Source organism: Doryrhamphus excisus, chromosome 23 (assembly GCF_030265055.1).
Source record: "Doryrhamphus excisus isolate RoL2022-K1 chromosome 23, RoL_Dexc_1.0, whole genome shotgun sequence".
Lineage (NCBI taxonomy): Eukaryota > Metazoa > Chordata > Actinopteri > Syngnathiformes > Syngnathidae > Doryrhamphus > Doryrhamphus excisus.
The window spans coordinates 12,580,806-12,603,752 of NC_080488.1; the positions used below are offsets into that span (position 1 = coordinate 12,580,806).

At 44.0% G+C, this 22,947-nt stretch overlaps 3 protein-coding genes across 6 annotated transcripts in view; 2 read left to right on the plus strand and 1 right to left on the minus strand.

The window, feature by feature from the left end:
- si:zfos-2326c3.2 (misshapen-like kinase 1) overlaps window positions 1–2,305 on the plus strand; it is a 34,849-nt gene extending 32,544 nt beyond the window's left edge. For 2 of the 4 annotated variants that reach the window (XM_058062996.1, XM_058062997.1), the window contains one exon: window positions 178–2,304. In XM_058062996.1, coding sequence (XP_057918979.1) covers window positions 178–261 — 84 coding nt within the window. In that variant the 3' untranslated portion in view covers window positions 262–2,304. Of the gene's footprint in view, window positions 1–177 lie in introns of all 4 variants that reach the window. The other 2 variants (XR_009120855.1, XM_058062995.1) reach the window with 2 other exon arrangements.
- A 159-nt stretch (window positions 2,306–2,464) lies between these two features.
- On the plus strand, window positions 2,465–18,883 carry myot (myotilin). The gene is made up of 18 exons (XM_058063956.1): window positions 2,465–3,400; window positions 7,109–7,160; window positions 7,236–7,365; window positions 7,447–7,506; window positions 7,888–8,029; window positions 8,172–8,195; window positions 8,387–8,506; window positions 8,594–8,825; window positions 12,288–12,507; window positions 12,573–13,450; window positions 14,036–14,186; window positions 14,252–14,353; window positions 14,886–14,923; window positions 15,014–15,152; window positions 15,230–15,437; window positions 16,383–16,548; window positions 16,629–16,762; window positions 16,919–18,883. Exons 2-18 carry the CDS (start codon window positions 7,153–7,155, stop codon window positions 17,059–17,061), a joined length of 2,895 nt encoding a protein of 964 aa, XP_057919939.1. The 5' UTR covers window positions 2,465–3,400; window positions 7,109–7,152; the 3' UTR covers window positions 17,062–18,883.
- On the minus strand, window positions 17,765–22,385 carry hdac3 (histone deacetylase 3). The gene is made up of 15 exons (XM_058063001.1): window positions 22,203–22,385; window positions 21,930–22,012; window positions 21,636–21,778; window positions 21,414–21,495; window positions 21,008–21,064; window positions 20,717–20,772; window positions 20,512–20,645; window positions 20,171–20,251; window positions 19,958–20,031; window positions 19,745–19,809; window positions 19,583–19,672; window positions 19,449–19,507; window positions 19,275–19,354; window positions 19,004–19,161; window positions 17,765–18,638 (listed from the first exon to the last, which is right to left on the minus strand). Exons 1-15 carry the CDS (start codon window positions 22,255–22,257, stop codon window positions 18,569–18,571), a joined length of 1,287 nt encoding a protein of 428 aa, XP_057918984.1. The 5' UTR covers window positions 22,258–22,385; the 3' UTR covers window positions 17,765–18,568.
- Between the last annotated feature and the right edge of the window lie 562 nt (window positions 22,386–22,947).

A 22,947-nucleotide genomic window follows, 5' to 3' on the forward strand; every position in this document is an offset into this window, starting at 1 on the left:
ATATTTAGAAGGTGTTAAACTGTTTTTCTATAATCTAACTGCCACAAAGTTCCATTTATAAATAAGGAACCTACTTTGCGGACATGATCATGGTCCGGTCCACGATAAACGAGGCATGACCGTACTTGAACTAAGCGATAACGCGATGATGTGATGTGGTTTCTTCTCCTGTTGCAGGTCTTCTTTGCATCCGTGCAGTCAGGAGGCAGCAGCCAGATATACTTCATGACGTTGGGTCAGAACTCTCTGTTCAACTGGTGAGAAATGGACCTGCGACACAGGAAGCAGCTGCTCGCGTCGGACTCCATCATCCTGGATTTTTTTTCCACGCTTGTCAAAGTTTGTCATACAAAGACGACACGCTGACACAATTTTGGAGCTGAAGAACTGAGTTTGACACGTTCACTGGATTTGTTTCTCCTGGTCAGCTCAACTTGTGGATCGTCTGTTAGCATCTAACGTAGAAGTTCAGAGGTTCTGCTACTGAAGGAGTCAAAGGTGGAAAACCAGAAATGGATGCGCTTTGAAAGGCTTTTATCTAGTGGGAACTTATGTTCTGTAATTGACTTGATGAGCTAAAGATTGAACACCAACCAACCGATGAAGACCATCGCGGTTGTGTTGTACTCATCATAATTCAAAGTGACAATCCCAAGACAAACATTTATTATTTGACCTCCTTATGTGAAGAAGTCAGACTTTTTGAGCAGGGTTTGCCTAAGTGTTACATTCCTCCATGTATTGATTTCTATTGCTCTCAGAAAATGTGCCAAATGTTTTTGTTTTTTTTGCTATTTGGTTATTGTTATGGACTTAGTATTACTGTATATTACAGCTGGTTCTGTGAATATTTGTGACTGGAAAAGTGGATTGTTGCAATGTTTGCTTCCAGAGGATGGGACGCTACACAGCCGTCATGACAGGTTGGTGCAGAGAATCAAGCTTATTTTGGGCAAAAATATCAACTATGAACTTAAACGACATCCAATTCGGGGTATTCACATATTTCAGTATTCACAGCCACGCACATTGGGAATTTTTGCTATTGTATTGTCACATTTCATTCACCAAAGTCAGTAATCATTTCAAAATATGTTAATACTTGTACAGCGACTCAATTCACACTGCAGGACTGCCATAGTCAAGTCGTAATCTCCTACGCAAAATAACGTGGTTAAGAAAACGTTGATTGTGGTTGTCCAGAGTCCTTGAAACTGCCACAAATGCAGCAGAACTGGGGGGCCATGTTTCTTCTGTAAACACACTGTGTGGATATGTGTCACTTCCTGGATGCATCGGTCCGATTTTAACAAAAAAATCAGAATTGGCCATCGTACCCTGCAGTGTGAATCTCGCCTGTTTCTTTGTTTTCTTGATTACAGTAGATCTTTTTGGCCTAAATTACTGTATTAAACTGCTTCTGGTTCCAGTTAATAGTTGGAAGATCCTATGTGACCCAGCTCCAAGCTAGTGACCCGGCTCCAGGCTAGTGACCCGGCTCCAGGCTTCTCCCCCAGTCTGATATCAATCATCTGATGCTGTCAGTCATTTCCAGGAGGTTAGTCTTCAAAGCCGCGTCATGCTTCCTGAGATCACTCAGTAGCCCAATCCAGGATTTGGCCAAAGCTGTTTTATTCAGTACAGGGTTGAGATGGAAGAACCCATTTCTTAGTCAAGAGAACTGATGGTTCTTTGGGAATCGTCATCACTATTGCCCCGCTACTGATTGAGGCCGTGATGCATGACGCTTACATCTCAACCTTCCACCGCCGCCAACGCCTCGTCTCTTTTCGCTTTGTCAACACGTCCCAGGTGATCCCTCCTCCTCTCTACTTTCATCTTCCTCCGCTTCACATCTTCCTGTCTTTGTTCCAACATCTCATCTGCAGTAGTTGTAGTTGCATCACTCGGCTTCTGGTAGCGTCGCCGAATGCAGTCGGTGCGTATGGAAAGACAAGATGGAAGTTGGTGTTTGCTGCAGGTTTTGTTGCTAGAAGGACCTTGAATGTTGTGTTAAGATGCTTTTTGGGTTTTTACTGACAAACTGAAACTGACTTCATCACAAAATAACATTGGAATGACGTGAATAAGTGGTCAGGTGACCAGGAAGTCAGCAACTCTCGATTAGAAACAACTGGGTGCTTGTCAGTTATGCTGACAGGCAAAGTTGATGAAATACAGTATTATGTAATTAAAAAAATATCCTCCTGTTAATGTTGCTTAGGGTTATCTTTGCACTGGATTGACGTGTATGTGTAACATGCTAATGTACGTATGTTTGTATGCAAGGACGCGGATGACAAGAATAAATATGCTGAATTGACTCATGAGTCTTCTCTGTTGATGGACAGCAAAAGTTCAAAGTCCCGGTCCGCTGTGTTCCCGTTGATCAAATGTAATGGGAACGTTGCTGCGGGTGGTAAAGATGATGTATGTCACTTTTTCTAAACTTCCTTGCCATCCATCCCCGGAATGTTGGATTTAGATCAGGGGCAGACGCAGGATGGTCCAAAGCAGCCAGGTTATCCTCTGGAAGAGGTCCTCTCCGCTGTGAACTGCAGTGTCATCCTGCTGAAAAACCTGGTCAGTACCACACAAACCAGGGACGTCCCCTGTTGCATCACCACATAGATATGAAATATTGTAGAAAAAGAAGAAAAATCATGTAACAATGATTGATATTCATAGTTTTGGTTTTAAAATTGATCCAGTATATATTTCTGAATGAAATAAATAACTTGTGTCTGCTTTGCGTTGTGTTGTGTAATGACAACACAAAGCATCGTCGTGTGAAAACAATGACATGAATTGAAAGTCCAAACAAGTGTTTGTGAACCAACGAAGCAGCGACGTGTATCTGCTGCTGTCTGCTCTCCTTTTGCAGCCAGCTCAAGTATCCATGAAGACTTGCTGGCACCGGTCGCAGCTTTCTTGGCCCCGCTCAACACTCTCATGGATGTTAGCAGGTCATTCTGTCCGCGCTTTGGCATTTTCATCACATTATTCAAAGGATTCCATGAAAGCATGCATGCAAAACGATTGTTCACGCCTACTCATGGGAGCAAAAGCAGGAGCCCCATTTGGAACTCTCAGATGAGTTTGTCCCACTTTACGATGCTGTGCTCTAAATTTGCCTCTCCAGCTGCCCCCCCAGCACCCCAACCAGCAACAGCAGCCTCAGATTCCCTGCAACCCCCCCCCCCACCAAACCAATACACTCACACATCCCTGACTGCGTCTTTGTGTGTAAGTCAGCCAGCTTATCGTGGAGGAGCCCACCAAGCCATGACTTCCACAGGCTTCCACAGGGTCACGCAGTAGCACCTCACTCATGGGATCATTGCCACTTCCTGTTCCTGGATCAATACAGACTTTTAATCCTCTGGGAGGAAACGTGACGGTAAGCAGCAAAGCATGATGTTGACAGTTCAATGTGTGTCATAAAATGCTTCATATTAGCCAAGATCGTTTTAACATTTTATTTATGCAACATATGGGAGTTGTTTTAATTGGCAGAGAAGTGGCTTAATAGACTTATACAGTACAGGTGGGCGGTATTATTGATACTAAGGTAGTATCGATATCAAAGTGATACAAGCATGATGAGGTCGATATTTTTCAGTTTGGACAAATATGTGTTTTTTGTTGTGTTCATATTTAGATATTTACAAACTCATGGAATAGCATACATTTGCATTTGAAAATATTAGAAATGCCCATAAAATGAAGGACATTTTCCAGAAAATAAAGAAAAAACAGGTCAATGTTCCAGCCCCTGGGACATTTTCTTTATTTTCTGTAAAAAAATATATATATATATAATAGTAATAATGTATATTTTTCCCAAATGTATTGGAAATTTTCCCTTATTTTGTTATATTTTCCTCAAGTTCCTTTCATTTCCCTCATTTTTTTGGAAAGCTTTCCTTCAGGGAAATTTTCCAGCAAAATATCTAGAAAATAAGACAAAAATAAGGGAAACTTTCCAGAAAATAAGCAAAAATAAATTAAATCATGAGGGAAAATCAGTGAATTTTTCCTGAAAAAACGTCTATTTTGAGGAAAAATTAGGGGATGTTTTACGCGCGCCTTCTAATCATTATTAATCAATCATAATTAATCACAAAGTCAGTCTTGATAAATGCCCAGAAGTATCGGTATTGGTATCGGTAATCATGAGTCCTGTATTTACTTTTCATCAGCTCCATACATTTGTAGCGTGGCCCACCCGTATTGTTCAGTGGTCACATGGTACGATTAGACAGGACGTTAAAGACCTAATTTGGTGAAAATAAACACAAATGTGCATCCTTTAAACAAACGTACGTTTGGAAGGTTTACAAAAGGAATGTGGTGAGGCAACGCCACGCAAAGGCTTGTGGGTGTGCAGAGGTTGGGCTTCACAGTGCAAAAGTCCAACTCTCCAATGTGATTGGTGGGCCGGGGGTCAGGTGACCGTGTCCAGTCTAAATCTGTCCACCGCCAGCTGACAAGCTGAGAAATCAGGGTTAGGGTTTGTTATGTGGTGAGCTGCCACAGTGAATCTGATAAATATTCTTTGATGGGGCAACTGGACATAAATGGCAGTAAATGGCAACTAAAATCATGTCAGACTGAGTTCAAAATAATATGCTAAAGCAGTAAAATTGGGAGGTGTCATGTATACACAGTTTTACTACTTTAGCATATTATGGGACAATAGCCTCGCTAGCAATGCAGCATCCAACCACATTAACTCCAGCACATTAAATAAGGCGGCCGCCATTGCAGTAAGATTGCTATGACTATGATATTTTATCAATATAACTCCCCATCTGAAGCCTGGGGGAAGACCCAGGACACGTTGGAGAGACCATGTCTCTCAGTTGGCCTGGGAATGGCTCGGGAGAAGTCAAACAAAGTAGCCAGGGAAAGGGAATTCTGGGCTTCCCAGCTTATGCGTCCTCTATGGAAGATATGTCAGTGGGATAGAGAAGGGCCTCCGAGCATTCCGTCCACAGTCAAGGTCAGCATCCCCCAGTGTGGACCGGGCACAACGTAACTTCATTCATTTACTTTAATTAACGTAATTAAAGTGGTGACTTTGAACGCAACCCCTCATTGCTCATAACAAGATGGCGGTTCAAATGCTATGCTATTATTACAGAGTGCTGTCTGTTGTTTACAGTTTCAGTTCAAATACAGTAATAGTTCAGGTGTAGTTGCAAATGGTGATTAATCATGATTAATTCATTTTAAAACTGTGACTAATCTGATGAAAATGTGTAACCATTTGACAGCCTTAGTTATGTAACGTTGTGTTGTGTTTACATGCGATGGGATTGACTGACAAGCAATCTAGGATGTACTTCACCTCCCCACGCACCTCCCCACGCACCTCCCCACGCACCTCCCCACTCACCCCCCCCACTCACCTCCCCACTCACCCCCCCACTCACCTCCCCACTCACCTCCCCACGCACCTCCCCAATCACCCCCCCACGCACCCCCCCACTCACCTCCCCACGCACCTCCCCACGCACCCCCCCACGCACCCCCCCACGCACCTCCCCACGCACCTCCCCAGTATGGATCTTCCTTCACTGAGCTCCACGTGCATGCGATGCGTTTCCCTCGCTGTGATTGGAGTCGGTGCCATGACGGTCCATTCCACTGTCGGCCATGACGCTTATGTAATGGCAAGATGTGCCACGGTGCTTCTAAAAGTGTCCACGGCTCCGTACTGCTGGTGTTGGGTGCACGGCTGGAATTACACTGTGGGGGGGCTACTGGAAATGTAGCAAAGTGGACTGTGGCCCGCTGGAGGGTTATTTTCATGTTGCAACACACATTTATATTTATATTTACATTTACATTTATATTTATACATACATATTTAAATAGTATGGGAACAATACAATGATGGCATATTTTTCCATGAGTTGCTTTATTTACATTATGCATTTCAAAACAGAATCCTTACTCTACTATTTTGGTCATATAGTATTACATCATATTAATACAGTATTATTTTTACATATTTTAGTATACTTACATGTATTTATCATATTCCCACATTACACATGTTTTGTCGATATATTTGTATGTGTCTTTAATTTGACTCTTACTGCACTGGACTAGGCTGCATGCAGGCCTCACAGCTAGGAGACCCGAGTTCAATTCCATCTCTGTGTGGAGTTTGCATGTTCTCCCCGTGCATGCGTGGGTTTTCTCCGGGTACTCCGGTTTCCTCCCACATTCCAAAAACATGCTAGGTTAATTGGCCACTCCAAATTGTCCATAGGTATGAATGTGAGTGTGAATGGTTGTTTGTCTATATGTGCCCTGGGATTGGCTGGCCACCAGTCTCTCGGCCGAAGACAGCTGGGATAGGCTCCAGCACCCCCGCAACCCTTGTGAGGATAAGCGGTAGAAAATGAATGAATGCTAAATTCTAAAGTTATTGTTATTGTAATGATATTTTGTTACGTCAATAACACACTGAACTGGTCATGTGATTATCTGAATGAAAACCACATGCACACGTTGATATTATTCATGTTGCAAATCTGTGTGCAGACTCTGATAATGCCAACTTGTGCAGCGAAGTAGTCTTTTATGTGTAAGCGATTTATCTGAGGTCAGAGAGGCTCTGCTTGGCTCAGGAGGTCCTGGTTTAATTTAGCTTGGGAATTTGAACCTGAGTGTTGTCTGTCAGCTCCTTCTGTGGGGTTTAGGATAGCAGCAACGCCGCCTCTTTTTTACGTGTGTTTAAAAGGCCTCATTAGCTGCTGTTTGGCCTCAAGAATAGCAGCAGATTTGGATGGAGGATTATTATTATGGCTCTGTCTCAGGTGCACACATATGTAATATGCAGGTTTCATATCTGGGTAGCGGGATGATGATGATGATACTGATTTATCCTTCATGCTGCACATCCACAATTCAGACACTGGGTGAAAGTTATGACAAATATAATGACATTAGGACTGATGTAGATGTATGATGTGTTATAAAAAAAACGTGAGGAACAAAATGAATGGAATGAGTTATGATATTTTCCGTCAAATGTGTGCTGCCCACACTGGTGTATGAACGTGGCTCCAGTTTCAATCTTGTTTCTTTGCAGAGTCCAAATCAAGCCCACTTCCTGCCTCCTGGAACGCCTGAAACATGGCCCAGTGAGTACTTGTCATCGTCAGGATTGCGTTCAACGGTACGTGGTTTGTATGTACTTTTTGTGTTTTACTGTGTAGCATCCAGAGGGTGCAGAAGAAGACCAGCTCTGTGTCTCTGACCATCGCTTCATCTTCATCGTCATCGTCCACCGTCCTCGCGCAAAGACACGCCCGCCTGGTGCAGTCGCCTTGTGTCAGCCCTCAGAGGGTCAGGACCATCAACCAGAACATTCTTTCATTTCAATGGCACCTTTTACCAAAATGACTGTATTATGATGTTGTTGCCCAGACTGAGAGTCCCGTCAACAATCAACAGGCTGGAGGTGGAGTACCGGCAACCTTTGTAAAGGTAGACCCCGTTCAGGAGCATTGAAGTCCTGCACTGCTGTAAGCAGACCATACTGTAGGTGATGGAGCTCAGGCGGTTACTGTTTGGTATGGATGGGGTGCTGGAGCCTATCCCAGCGCTCTTCAGGCAGGGTACACCCTGGACTGGTGGCCAGCCAATCACAGGGCACATATAGACAAACAACCATTCACACTCACATTCATACCTATGGACAATTTGGAGCGGCTAATTAACCTAGCATGTTTTTTGAATGTGGGAGGAAACCGGAGTACCCTGAACTTGGATGCATTCATAGTATAACGCATGTACAGTAGTAGTTATTTTTGTAACGATAGCACCAATGCATCCATCCATTGGTCATCATCCGTGTCCCTCCCCCAGTGCCTCCATGATGTTTGTGCCCTGAAGGGCCAGCTTGTGGTGTTGGAGTGCAGACTTAGGGGGACCCCTCCCCTGCAGGTCATGTGGTACCGGGAGGACGAGCAAATACTGGACTCTGACGACTTCAGGATACTACGTAAAAGTGAGTGTTTGGTATTAATGTTGCAAAGTTACCCTCGTATTCATGATATATTATATATATATTTGTATACATTTTCCTCATTGAAGACCAACCTTGTACACGTCACTAAAAGACAGCAATCTTTTTCCTCTTTCTATCTCAGAGGCCAGTTCTGCATCCGTGCCAGGTGAGTGTATCCATCAATCCATCTGCTTATTATTATTATTATTATTATTATATTATTTACTGACCAGATGTTTTGATGTGATGTGTTTTCTGTAGCAAAAAAATGACAATGGATCAAAATGTGACATGATGATGTATACTTATGCAAAAAAAAAAAAAAACCCAGTATGGATGTTCTGCTGATGTCTGCAGAGGAGCTTTGTACGCTGGTGATAACTGAGGCCTTTCCAGAAGATTCGGGCGTATTTAAATGCATCGCCCATAACTCCACCGGCACCGTCTCGTGCTCAGCCTTGCTGGAAGTTTACAACGGTTGGTGTTTTGAACTGGATGTCTCTCTCCGTACCTTCCATCACGTCGTCACTGCAAGTCACTAACCCCATAAACCCACCTGTGTAGACCTGGAGGAGCAGCTGGAGAGCGAGGCCATTCGCCAACAGGAAGCGGAGTCCCTCCAAGAGGCGAAGGAGGCAGCGTTCGAGGAGCAGAGTGCGCCTCTTCACGCTTGTGATGACTTTGCCACTTTACTGCCGGACTCGACCAGTCTGCTGATGCCCGACTGGCCCAGCAGCCCACTGGATGCCAACTTCACCCGTGAACACGGTGATGCCAACTTCACCAGTGAAACAGGGTGAGTGGACGTACTTGAACACAAACACTAAGCTTAGATTAACTTAACCTTAAAAGTAATTGCACCACAGACGAAATATATTTTAGACTAATTTATAACTCACAACGCATGCTTGGTAACTTCCTGTTGAGGAAGTGTGCATGTGGGCTTCCCAGCATACCTTGCAGGTTATACATGAGTATAAAATAGTATTGTTTTGCATGTATTATTTGCATAATCCATGTTGTATTTTTCACAGCTTCACTCTATCACGTTTTTTCCAAACTATAATAATCATAAATGGCGCTGTTTTGTGATTGTATATGGTCTGGTTGTTTGTAAAGGAAATGCACCAAATGCATGTATTAGAAACTAATACATTTTCGGTTCCATAATGTGGTATTCTCCACTGGCCACTAGGTGTCAGTATTGTTACTGAATGGGCAGTGAGGCATAAAAGCAAGGAAGAGTAGTTTTTGCTTGAATTTTACTTAATCCTTAATTTTGTTTAAACAATTCTATGTAATAAAAGAGAATTATTGTTATTATTTGGTGGATAAAATGCATTCTTGTATTAAAATACAAGACTGTATCGATATTGGCAGATTACTACCAAAATTTGCAGTATCGCCCAGCCCTGATTTTTTGGTTCTGTTGTAGTTACCGGCTAATTCCACTAGAAGTCGCCGTTGTCTTGTTTTGTCCCTGTACGAAGGCGTATGACCATGTTCATCATCACTAATTCTTCTGCCCTCTATTACGTAATGACACAAACTGACGTGTGTTTTCCTCAAGCAAGTCAAGGTTTTGCACTAAGGCTTAGTTTAAAACATCCATTTTGTCCGAATGACGTCGACTGCAATGTGGGTGCAGTAGCCAAATAAGACCACCAGGGGGTAATGTCGCTCAAACACCGGGGACAAAAGAACCAATCAGGTGGCGGGCTTGCTCTTCGGGCTCTGCTCGTCCCCAGTCGAGGGTGGTCGCCCTGTGACACCTGTGTCCTCCTGCTTCCACGCTGGCTTCTTTGACTAAATTCACGGAAAAAACACTTTCACTTGGTCCACTCTCAGACTCAAACACAACATTTTGAACAGAGGGTACTTTTGCAAGGTAAGAAGTCTCTTCATACGCTTTACGATCCTTTTTGTCCTTCCAGGAACTTGTCGCTGTTTTCATCTTTTGTACTGTCAAGCATTAACCAACTTTTGCTGCTTCAAATATAAATATAATAATGTTTTGATAAAAAGAAACAACACAAATTACGTTTTAACGAAGTCTTAAGCTGTAAAGTTGTGTTAGTAGAGCACAATGGTGTATAAAAATGGACGCACCTGTCACTCATACAGTAAATGACTTCATCTAGCGGTCTTCAAAGTGTGGGCCGTGGGCCATTTGTGGCCGACAGTTCGTTTTGTTATTAGGCACGTTATTAAAAGTGCAATTAAACAACAACAAAATTTAGAAAACGAAAAAACAAACCCAAACCGAAACCCTTGAATGGTAATAATATGCTTTGCCATCAATAGTACATGGCTGTCTGTAAACAACAGTAATCTTGCAACATAAATTTAAATATACTGATACTTAATATTCGTTCCAGAAGGTCCAACTCAAACCAAAACGGACAATTACCGAATCAACTTTTCCCATGAGAAATAATGTAGAGCCGATAAATCCATTCAAAAAAACTTGCTAACCAGGGCGGATGCTAACCAAGGTTCCACTGTGTCAGTGCTGACCACATTTTGGATGTTGGAGTCATTCATAGTGTAGATCTCAGCTTGTTTTTTTTACTTAGAAATACAATATAAATATGAATAAAATGTGCAAACAAGAACAATATTTGTATCTTAAAACGGTAAAAATGGTAAAAGGTTGATAGTAGCGTCGCCTTGACTTGACCAACACGGACGTCATCTACATTCACTAAAATGGTGAACTTCTCCCATCATCTTGTACCCTTTGATCTAATCAGAGGGTCCACTTGTGAAAAGGCCATAAATATCTTTATTGTGCTGTGTGAGGGCGCATGCCAGGGGGCTCATATTGTAGCCAAGTGGGATCTTAGAATAAGTTATGAGCTCATCTGAGGAGGGTAATATGTCTCTTCATGCATGCTTGGTTCTCTGTGGAAGAATCTTCCCAATTCAAGCATGTTTCTCTCCAGCATGTTCTGGTATTGTTTGATGAAGCTCTGCTGTTGGACAGTATCTTCATGTCATGTAGTGTTGGATTCAATACTCGCAGTCGAGTATCTCGCCACAGGTGCTTTGTTTATTAGCTATCTATATTAGTATCTTCTGAGATATCATCTCATCTGTAATGTGAAGGGCAGACATGGCGACTTTGTCCTTCAGAGCGTTCAGTGTGGCTCATTTGTTCCTTTGCCTTGGGGACAGTCTGCCTCTTGAGGTCATGTTGAGGTTCGATGGCCGATTATGGGCTGTCATGTTGACTGAATGGATTATTTGAATTGGATGCTTACAAAAATAACGTAAGTGCATTAAATGAAAAGAATGTATGTGAATATTACCGATATAGGCGTCTACAGGGTTGACCAGTGGCACATTTGAAGGTGAGATGATCTAGTTGCTTTGCTTCTATTTGGGGGCCATGATGACTGAAGATGGCAGACGCAGTAACCTAAAGTATTGTTCACTCTGTTGTTGCTCACAGAGGACTAAAGGATGGTATGTGCTTATCCATGCCATGCGAGCGTCGTATGTTAGCATGCACGCGTGTGCACGCGTGTGCACATGCACCTGCCAGCCGATGTCCGAATTCCTTGACGGATATAGCTTGGCCACTTAATCTCCCCCCCCCCACAGCCCACAGACATCCAAGGCATCGGATCATCCAGGCATTACGTTTGGAATTTGGCTATTGTTAAAGTTCCAGTGAAAGGAATGTTAAACTATAAAGTAACCTATGAACGTATGAAACTATAAAGTAACCTATGAACGTATGAAACTATAAAGTAACCTATGAACGTATGAAACTATAAAGTAACCTATGAACGTATGAAACTATAAAGTAACCTATGAACGTATGAAACTATAAAGTAACCTATGAACGTATGAAACTATAAAGTAACCTATGAACGTATGAAACTATAAAGTAACCTATGAACGTATGAAACTATAAAGTAACCTATGAACGTATGAAACTATAAAGTAACCTATGAACGTATGAAACTATAAAGTAACCTATGAACGTATGAAACTATAAAGTAACCTATGAAACTATGAGGAGAGAGAGTGAATATATTGGTAGAAGGATGCTGCCAGGTAGGAGGCGTAGAAGAAGACAAGAGGACATGAGGGGAGTTAGTGTGGGAGAGACAGACGCAGAAGACAGGGTTGGATGGAGGTGGTCGGTTTGCTGTGGCGACCCCTGAAGGGAAGTCCAAAGAGAAACGTTGTTTATGGTATTTATGGTATCCTGGAACGTTAGTTTGGGAACCTTGTTTGTTTCTGTCAGGTTCCCAGCACCTCAGCTGGCCAACCACACCTCTGAGGATCACTCGGACCAGAGTCAGGAGGACGAGTTTGCGCCGAGCTTTGAGGGCCATCGGTCACCAGAGGTGCCAGTCCATACGCCCAGCCCTTTACCTCCATCTTCACCAGCACTACCGCCTGCACAAGCCAAAGAAAAAGCCCCCACAAGCAAGCTGTTCACTCCAAGCAAGCTGAGCTTCAACGTAAGGAGTCACGGTCCGTTGATGATGGCCGCCTTGCTTTCTGTTGATGATCTTTGTCTGTGCAGCCCTCCCAGCCAGGAGGCACCAGCATGAACCTGTCAGACCTGCCGACCTTCACCCCCAGTAACTTCCCTCCCAGCGCCTTCAACTATGAGCGGCCCAGACATTTCATCCAGTCCCAGTCGGCCTTCCAGGCTCCCAGCTACGAAAGCGTGATGAGGGACGCTCAGGAAAAGCAGAACGATTCCCAGGAAAACCAGATGAGTTCCATGCATGGATCACAAGCTGCTGAAGTGCAAAGTCCAACGAGAATGTCTTCTCAACGCCTCTCCGTGTCCAAGTCCGTGTCTCAGACTCAGTCTCAGTTTCAGTCAGTCCACCTTAGTCATCATCAAACGGCGTCCAACGGGGCGGGCAAGTCCTCGCCCTCCTCGTCCAGTCTGAGCTCCCCCACTTTGGCTCCCAACTCCTTTGCCGCCTCATCGTCTTCTCTCCCGTCCTCCTCTTCCCTCCCACGCACGACCATGCGCTCCACCATCACCCTCACCCCCAGCGCCCCCAGCGCCCCCAGCGCTTGCGGCCTGGGCAGTGCCACTTTGCCCGCCAATCAGGACGCCATGTCGGCCCCCGCTGCCTACCTCTGCTCCGTGCTCCCCTCTCAGTCCTCCTTCTCCCCGTACTCCTCCAAACTCACCCCCAACTCCACCTTTCTCCGGTCTTCCACCTCCCCTTCCCGGTCTCCTCTAGCTCCTTCAAGCCCTCGTCTCCCGATGAAAGCCGCCTCCTCTCCTTCCTCCCTCCCTCAACAGCCTCCTCCACTGTCTCCTTCCTTCCCTCATCCCAGCTCCTCTTCGCTCCCACAGCCCAGCCCCCCCAATAATCAAAACAGTGGTCCTCCCCCTGGGGTCTCCCTGCCTGCCAACTACAAGGAGACGCCGAACACGTAAGCCAACGACCGTTTCACATTCATGCTTATTATTTATTGATATACACTCCCGTTGAAAATGGCAGGAATTTACATTTTGCATGGTTGGGTCCTTAAGGAGGTTCCAGGGAGAAAATCAAATCCTGAACAGGAGACTTCCCAATTTGAAAGGAACGTTTGATTCCTTAGTTAAGACTAACCTTGGTTTCCATGTTTTAGTTCAAAGTGAGTTGGGGTTCCTGTTTGATGGACTAAATAGGTCCAAATGATGGACTAAGTAAGTCCAAATGATGGACTAAATAGGTCCAAACGATGGACTAAATAGGTCCAAACGATGGACTAAATAGGTCCAAACGATGGACTAAATAGGTCCAAATGATGGACTTAATAGGTCCAAACGATGGACTAAATAGGTCCAAACGATGGACTAAATAGGTCCAAACGATGGACTAAATAGGTCCAAACGATGGACTAAATAGGTCCAAACGATGGACTAAATAGGTCCAAACGATGGACTAAATGAGACAAGAGTGGATGAGATGTAACAATCAGAACAAATAAACGTTTATGTTGACTTCCTGTTATGTCTTCTTTCTATCCCAGTCTTCCGAAGCCCATTCTCAAGAAGACTGTAGCGTCCAGGCCATCTTCTTCTCGTTCAACAGATGAAGACATTCAGGGCTCCAAGGACGCCCTCATCCAGGATCTGGAAAAGAAGCTGCGCTCTAAAGAAGCCAGGAGGAGAAGCAGCCAGGTACGTGTTTCTGTCCTGAAACATGCTAAAAACATATCAGCACATACGTGTTCTATACTTGACAGAAGCTTTCCTACGAGGAGCGTATGGCTCGGAGGCTGCTGGGTCCAGACAACGCCAACTCTGTGTTTGACCAAGACAGTCTTTCAGACTCACAACTTGACCAGGTGCCGTTAAATAATCTGAAGATGTTCCAGTTGGATGGATTAGCGTGGATTAGCATGGATTAGCACGTATATGCTAAAGCTCCATTCGGTATTCATTGTGATTTTGATGACCTCCCCATCAACAGTAGTAGCGTAGTACATCAACAGTCACTTACCTCCACTGGTCCCATGAGTCCAGTTCTAGTCGGATTAATTCCAGCTAGTTGCTGGGGTTACTCAAGTCAAGTGTTTGGCTTCTCGAAACAATTTTTTTTGTCTTCACATTCATGACTCTATCCAACACATATTGTTTTGAGAAGCCAAACTTTGAAGTAACCATAGCAACCAACCACAATTATGGTTCTCATCGCCGACATTCGACCACAACTGGGCTCTCGGGACCAAGTGGGTGGTAAGTCAACGTTGATGACCTCCCTGCTTTGTGGGAATGACCCCATGTTGTTGCTGACGGTTAGATGATTGTTTCATCATATGGAAACATATTCCATATGGAAATCTGCAATTAATCATGTTCTGCCATGCTCTGTTGTAGCCAGACTCGCCAGAAGGAAGACACACGGGGGGGCTGTGGTAAGTACCATTCCAGAAATGAAAGGTGTCACATTCATTTCAGCATTCATAGTGATTTCCCCCTATAAATGACCGGACCCCCGCCTGCAGGGGGAAGCACCACTCTGGGACCGATGAGCGAGGGAACGAGGGATCAGCCATCCAGGAAAAATGCTACGCCCCTCGCTTCATGCAGATCCCTCAAGATCTCACCGTGGAGGAAGGACGCTTCTGTAGGATTGACTTCAAGGTGAGACGCTTTGGAAGCATCCATGTTATTTTAATCCGGGGGGAGATTTTCTTGGAATATTTTCTCTGGTTATTCAGGTTGGGGGACTTCCAACCCCGGATGTCTGCTGGTACCTGGACGGTAAAGCCATACGCCCAGACGACTACCACAAGATGCTGGTGTGTGAGAAAGGGATGCATTCCTTCATCATCGAGATTGTCACCGTGCACCATGCCGGCGTGTACGAGTGTGTGGCCAGGAACCGTGCCGGGGAAAGCAGGTTTACCTTGAGGCTTGATGTCATAGGTAAAATAGAACCCCTTTCTTACATACGTGGAGGAGCCCATCTATCATGCTAATGCTAATGCTAATGGTTTTATTTCATTTAAACATGCATCAGATTCCAATTGAGTGCATCCCATAATCAGTTCCCAGTTCCACATGTCCAAAAGGAGTAGGAAGAAGCAAAGCTTATTAAATCCTACCCCTCCGTCTGGTACTTTTACAATCACTAACTGTTACATTTGTTCACTTCCTGCTTTCATAATACATATGTATGTGTATATATATATATATATGTATATATATATATATATATATATATATATATATAATTACTCCGCTCTTGAAGAGAAGTATTAGATGACATTTTTAGCTAATTGCTTATTTTTAGCCTTATGCATTATTTTAGCTGTTTGAAGATGAACTATATCAGCAAGTTGAAGTATTTGTGATTTTACAAATAAGGAGTTAGTATGTTCTCTGTAGGCGGCCTTATGAATTATCCTTACTACCCTTTTTGCAGTAGATTTAGTGAGTAAAAAAATGTATTTTTTCCTGTAGGAATAACATGATTTCAGAACTTCTTCAGTCTGAAGTCATTTTTATATCCCTTTTGGAAATTATAACTGTTTTGACTCTGGCTTGTCAACAGATTGATGCCAGGGGATATTCCACCAGATCAGCTCAGCAGAGTCAATATGAACCCCTGAAAGTACACGCTAGTACACGCTAGGCAACCACATTAATTCTGTTTTTTTATAGTTTTCCTTGTCCCAATAAATGATTTGACACATTGATGTGTATTGACATTTTGATTATATCGGTATCAAGGTTATGAACAATGTGTATTAGCATCATCATGGTCATATTAGTGTCATAATGTTATGACAGACGTGTATCAGTCACATTATCATAGTATCATGCTTATGAAAGAATGAGTGATGCTGATATCCTTTTGCCTTTTTGCAGCCCAGGAGGCTCTACGCCCGCCCACTTTTGTCCAAAAGATGTCCAACTCCAGAGCGTCAGAGGGCGACACGGTGAGATTAGAATGTAAAGTGGATGCTTCACCTCCTCCTCAACTCTTCTGGAAAAAAGATAAAGACATGCTGCGCATCGACCCAAACAGAATGAGGTGATTCATATTTCACATATGTTTACACAAATGTGCCTTTTTAAGATGCTCCTTTTGCAAGGTTGTCTTTCTGTGTGCAGTCTCTACCAGGATGGATCGGGCCGGCAGTGCTTGTTGATAGAGCGGCTGACCAAGTCTGATGCTGGTTGGTACACGCTCTCTGCCATCAATGAAGCTGGCATGTCCACATGCAATGCCAGGCTGGATATAAGCTGTAAGTCCTCAACCTGGCATGAACGGAACGCTAACCCAGACTTGCCTGCACCCTTTCCTGACTCCCATTTTCTAAATGCCTGACATTCATGGTCATTTCTGCTAAGCGATCGCCATCTTTTATTTTGACATGTATCTTTCTTTGCGCCCCCGCCAGGCCGAGCAGGCCCGCCCGTGAAAACTGCACCCCCCGGCTCTAAGTCATTGAGGCTGCTGTCATCCGTGAGCCACGTGCCCGCCCTGACAGTGGAGCGCCCCCCACAGCACACCGCCCCCTTGTATGAGAGCGAGGAGCTGTAGATCCGAACTCCTCTGCCGTTCTAACATCTAACAAGCGCCAACCCGGGCCAGACCAGACCAGACCATTGATCATTAGTGCATGAAGCGCCCGTGCACATTAGTCTTTACCCCAAGAGACCTTTCTGTTTTTAAACTGAACTCCTGCCAGCAGCGTAGCCTCAGTCGTCTTCCCGTCCAGCTGCTGCCGTTGCTCACCTCGGACCGCGTGCACCGTTTCAGGCTGCAGAGCTCATGTTGGATTCGTGCCTGGAAGCCTCTCTGGCCGTCATGGCGTCTCTCAGCAAAATGGTGGTGGCGGCGGCGAGGTCATTTACATGTATTTATAGATGCGTAGTGACACACGCGGCTCTGGTGCCTTTTTTTATCCCGGCAGCTCAACAAAATATTCATCTACAGCCCAGGAATCATTTCCATCATCAATCAGCTTCGGAAAACAAAACTGCAAATTGTTGAGATGAAGAAGGCGATTTGGAAAGGTGCAGTTTATTTTCAGGCCTGGTAAGGATTGAGAGCATTGGCCCCACCCACAACATAAACACTCGTCACTAAAAGTTAAGGATATTCAACTTTCTTGTTGAACGCCCCTGTAAAGGTAATAGTCGCCCCAAAGCCCCAATATCCATGACTTTTAGTTAGTAGTGCATGAAATACTGCACTTGACGCCCCCTACCGTTCATCATGTGTACTTACTGAAACCCCTCAGTCTGGGTTTTGTTCAGCATACCTTTTGTTTTCAAAGTTAATTGCTGCTAATATATATATGGTGTTATGTGAATTAATATATTTATTTGAAGTTATGACTCTCAAAAGTTGGATACCGGTCAGACCCTCCCATTGAAAATCTGCGCTTTGCTCAGCGTGCCAAAGGAGGTCTCTTCTGATAGGAAGCTGCAGGTAGACGTGTTTTCTCTTAAAGCACAGTTTGTTGTGTCTATGTTCAGCATATCAGTGGATGAATGAGGAATAAAGTCAAACAACTTGGCATTCCATGGTGGTCTGGTATCCTAACAGTCTTTCTGCCACTCTTATCTTCATTTTATTACAAAAAGCACACATATCAAAACAACCTGGCAGATGAAACAAGATCAAGTTAAACGGCGTAGAAACGGCTGCACTGGGTGGTTATGCTGGTCCATACGTACAGTATACTGTGTTTACTGGTACAACGCAACCAACAATGAAAACTATTAGAAAAACATCAAGCGGAACACAAAGGCACATGAGAAATGTTCCTCAAGACAACAGTAATTGTTTTTAAACATGATAGAACCTTGTTAATGTTCCTTTCAAAATAATATGACTGAATCCTGATGTAGGTTACAACCAGAGAAAATCTAACAATGCATTGAATATCAATAAAGGAAGTGTCGGGTGACAAAGTATCTCACTAACCAACAAGATAACAAAAAGATATTTTCAAAACTATTAGCTAAATTGTGTCAAGTTATTGTGCATGTACATTAAAATAATCCAAATGTGAATATTTTTAAATGTCCATTGCTCACCGTCAGATTTCCACATCGCTTTCTTTATCGTTGTCATGGTCACCGTCATAAAACTCATTGGCTGCTTCTGGCCTGTGGGCGTGACACCAGCATGCATTACATAGTGGAAGTAACTTGACATGGTCAGTCTTTGTTATGTGCTATTTTACCCATGTACAGTAGAGCCCTGCTTTCTGTCAGCAAAAGGGACAAAAATAGGACCTGCTAGCTTTCTTTCTGATTTTGGATCAACATTTGTTATAAAATTTGCAGCCGTACTTATTAAACTCCAGAACGCTCTCTCTCTCTTTGATTGCCATTATTTACTTCCCTTTATGCCCACTTAAACCCTGATATGCCTCACTAATATTCATATAGATTTTTTCTAGTGGCGAGTGCAGGGATCCACGGTGGTTCCGTCATTCTTTGGCATTGTGGTTGTTCAAATGTGTTCTCACCTGGTGTAGTTTTCCTCGCTCCCTCTCTCGTCGGGATCAGGCTCGTCTGTGCGTTCGTAACTCAGCATGTCCGAGGGGACGTCGTGGATCTGAACACTGGGTGCGTGGTTCAGCATCTTCAAGTTCTCAAACACCGTCTGGCGGATCTGCTCCAAGTACTGCAGACATGGATACATTGGAGACAGTGATGACATCATAGTGTCCCAGCCAGGAGATGAAGATGTAAAACTATTTTTCAGTGACATAATCATATCCTGCACTCGTGTTTCACCTGTCTGGAGTTCTGGTTTTCTATCCTGGTGCTGACATCAGGATGCAGCGTAAAGTCGGGAGCAAAGTACTCAAAGTACTCTGGAAAGGACACAAAGTGGAGTATCAGAGGCAAGCGGTACAAACCAGTTCCATTCATTGGCCATCAGATGGCGCCAAAGGCTGAAAGACTCACCACTGTAAGGCAGCTCATCGCTGATGGATTCATCCAGCAAGAGAGACGTCTCGAACGTCCTACACGATACGATACGATGCGATAAAGCACAGCTTGTAGTCTACAGCATGTACCGCAGCTGTGATCACACTTACCAGCACCGAGCCACATTCCTGACTGTGTAGCCGCCACCTCCCAGGACCAACAGAGGAATCTTGAAGCTCTTCACAAACTCCACACACTCGCTGCAGGACAGGGAAAAACACTCCAGTTAGAAAAGGGACGCCAAGGAGGTGAAAGACGTTAAGGGTACATACCCGTGCCCTCGTATGCTGAGGTTAAAGCAGCCTAGCCTGTCACAGCCCAGAGAGTCTGCTCCACACTGAAAAACCACACGTGGCACTTAGGTGGGGTGGCTGCGGGTTCAACGTCAGTGACTTTTGATATCACAAGTGTTCTTAATGAATGGACAACTTATCGTCTGATACTTAAGTTACCTCCTTATGCTAATTAATACTCGCCGGGCTGACCTGTAAAACGATGCAAGTTGGCTGGTAGAAATCCACTACTTGTTTAATGACTGGCTGGAACAGCTGCCTGTAGCCTAAAACACAAACACACACACACACACACACACACACACACACACACACACACACACACACACACACACACACACACCCCGTTAATAATGACTAAATCTGAGGCCATGCTCACATTTGTGCTGGTGGGTTATGGCTCACTCTGGTCATCGATACCATCCCTGAGAGGAACATTGAGGCAGTAGTAGCGACCACTCTCTGCTCCGACCTCGTACATGTCGCCTTCAGGAACACACACACATAGCGTAATTCTACACTTGCAGAGCGAGCCAAACACACTTAGACATCGTGTCTGGAGGAGCCACGGATCAAACCAGAGGGCTTGCATTTACTTGACACGTCTGACAACACACTGGAAGGGGCGTTGCAAGGGAGGGAGAGACGGGCTTATTGGGAGGACGTTTGAATAAATGCCAAGGTGCAACAATTGCACGTTCATTGAAAGAGTGAATATCCCCACACGGAGATACAATAACCCTCACCTGTCCCTGGGAAAAAGTAGTTCCCGTATTTGTGGAAGGACACGGTCATGACCCGGTCCGTCAGATAGAAGGCTTCCTGTACACCGTCACCGTGATGAATGTCTATGTCGATGTACAGGACCCTGGGGTGGTATCTGGAAGACGGACACATGGATGTAGAAGGACATGGACGTACTGATGGTTGTTTAATGACGCGGCGTCTCACTTGAGAAGCTCCAGTATGCTGATGACAATGTCGTTGACGTAACAAAATCCAGACGCCTGCAAACACAACAAGATCCCCTTTGCTCATCAGGACACATACTAACAATCCAACATCCGCTTACAATGATTAGGGATTCATTGAATCATGTGGTTGTTGCTGTGGTTGTACTTTGTTCCCTATTTTTGTATAACATGATAGAGGAAGTTCAAGTACATTGTGTTGAATTTATACCTCTTTTAGAATTGATACAGCTCTTGTGTCTGATTTCTAATGAGAGCGTTTTGTTCTGACCTCAAACTTCTTGGCATGATGCAATCCTCCAGCCCAGTTGATGGCGATGTCACAGATCTGGAAAATAAAGCAATCCATTGCAAAGACATACTAGAAGTCTATGGCCGTGTTTCCCATAAATATGTTTATGGCAGCCCACTGATAGAACGTGGTCACGTATAACTATATGCTTAATCACATGTTGTCTGTAGTTAACTTGTAATTAATCACGGCTATAAGTGTTCATCTAGAATAAATGTATGTTTGTAGTCCTGTGGGAAACATTATATTGTGAGTGTCATTATAGCAAATTGAAACCATGTCCAGTAAATCAGGTGAACTTAGCACAGACTGCCTCTGATAGGACAGGAAATATTGTCTCATCTAAGTTTGTGTGTGTGTGTGTGTGTGTGTTGACGGTCCTTACCTTATGGTTGAGTTGTGTGGCGCCCTGCAACGAGGCTCCTGTGTATCTGGAGCAGAACTCAAAAAGACCTGGAAAGACAGGACTGAGACAAACAAGCCATACATAAGCCTCCATACATAATCATGGCAATTTACCACTTTATTACATATACTGAAACTAATTTGCAGAATGAGAGCCTAATTCTGAGTATTGGACTTGGAAAAGGTAGCAGTGATGACTTACCAGTCATCTCCAACATTAAACGTGTTGAGGCTCTTGGTGAAGCCCTGCATGTTGTTGGGGCTGACCTTCTGCAAGAAGTCGATGTAGTCTTCAGAATGGAAGCGACACATGTCATGCTGTGATGCTTTATATGGCTTGAACACCTGCAAAAAAAAAAAAAAAACACATTGTTGTGGCTTGCACACGCTGCACCCCCATCTTTTATATCCCAGTGACGCCCCTGGCTCTTATACTGGATCCTATTATAGTGTGTACCTAATGGTGTGGTCACCGAGTGATGTGTTTTGAGCTCACCATCATTTTCTTGTAGAGTCCATAGTGTAGCACCAGACTGTGAGTCAGGGATAACCGGTGAGGCTTCATAGGATGACCAGCACCTTTAGATACAATTTGGATTGTGACTTGGTACGACGATTATGTCAAATAATAACTACACAAAAAGAGATGCACACAAAAATGTTGACGAGGGACCAAAATCGCTAAAGAAAATAAAAACACAACCCGAGAGAGCATTAGCATCCATTTGCTTTGCTAGGCCCTCAAGCTAACACAAGCATCGTTACTCACCGTAATGAAAGTTACCCACGTCGGGGTCATAAAAATAAGACGTTCTGTTGGACATTTTCAGCAAAATGTTTTTTTCCGGATGGCTTTACAGGTATAAAAACTGCATTTTGACTGTCAATTAGCAGAGTGCGCCGCCATGGTACAACAAACAGAGTGATCTACGTCATCAGGCAGCGACAGTGACGAAAGGGAAGGGCGGGGGTGAGTGCGGGAGGAGGGTCCTAATCAGAAACGGATTCCTGAGAAGAAAAATAAAATATGAAAATGTCTTTAATGTAAAAAACTGTTCATTTTTATTCACAAAGTTTCTGAATCAGAAAGGCTAAGACTAATAAATGTGCCAGTCATGTATTTCAGTGTGGGGATTTTAAAAGGATTGGCGTAAATAAATCATTTGTGTATGACAGCATGTCTCTGCAGGCTTAGTTGAGGAAAAAGGATTTGGAAACGCAGCCACAACCATGCTAGTACAGAACCAAGTGGGGGTTAGACTTATTTTTCAAGACCTGTCATATCCTTTCCAGGTTATTCAATTACAGAAATGGGTTTCTCCACACAAAATGGTGAATGGTAAGTGAGAAGAGTAAACATTTTGCATATATCTTATTTCTGTGTTTGTTACACATTTTGCTGACAACTTTCTTTTTCATGAATGTAGGATGGGAAGACCAGATGTGCATGCGTGTGTGTGTGTGTGTGTATGTGTGTGTGTGTGTGTATGTGTGTGTGTGTGTGTGAGAGCGAG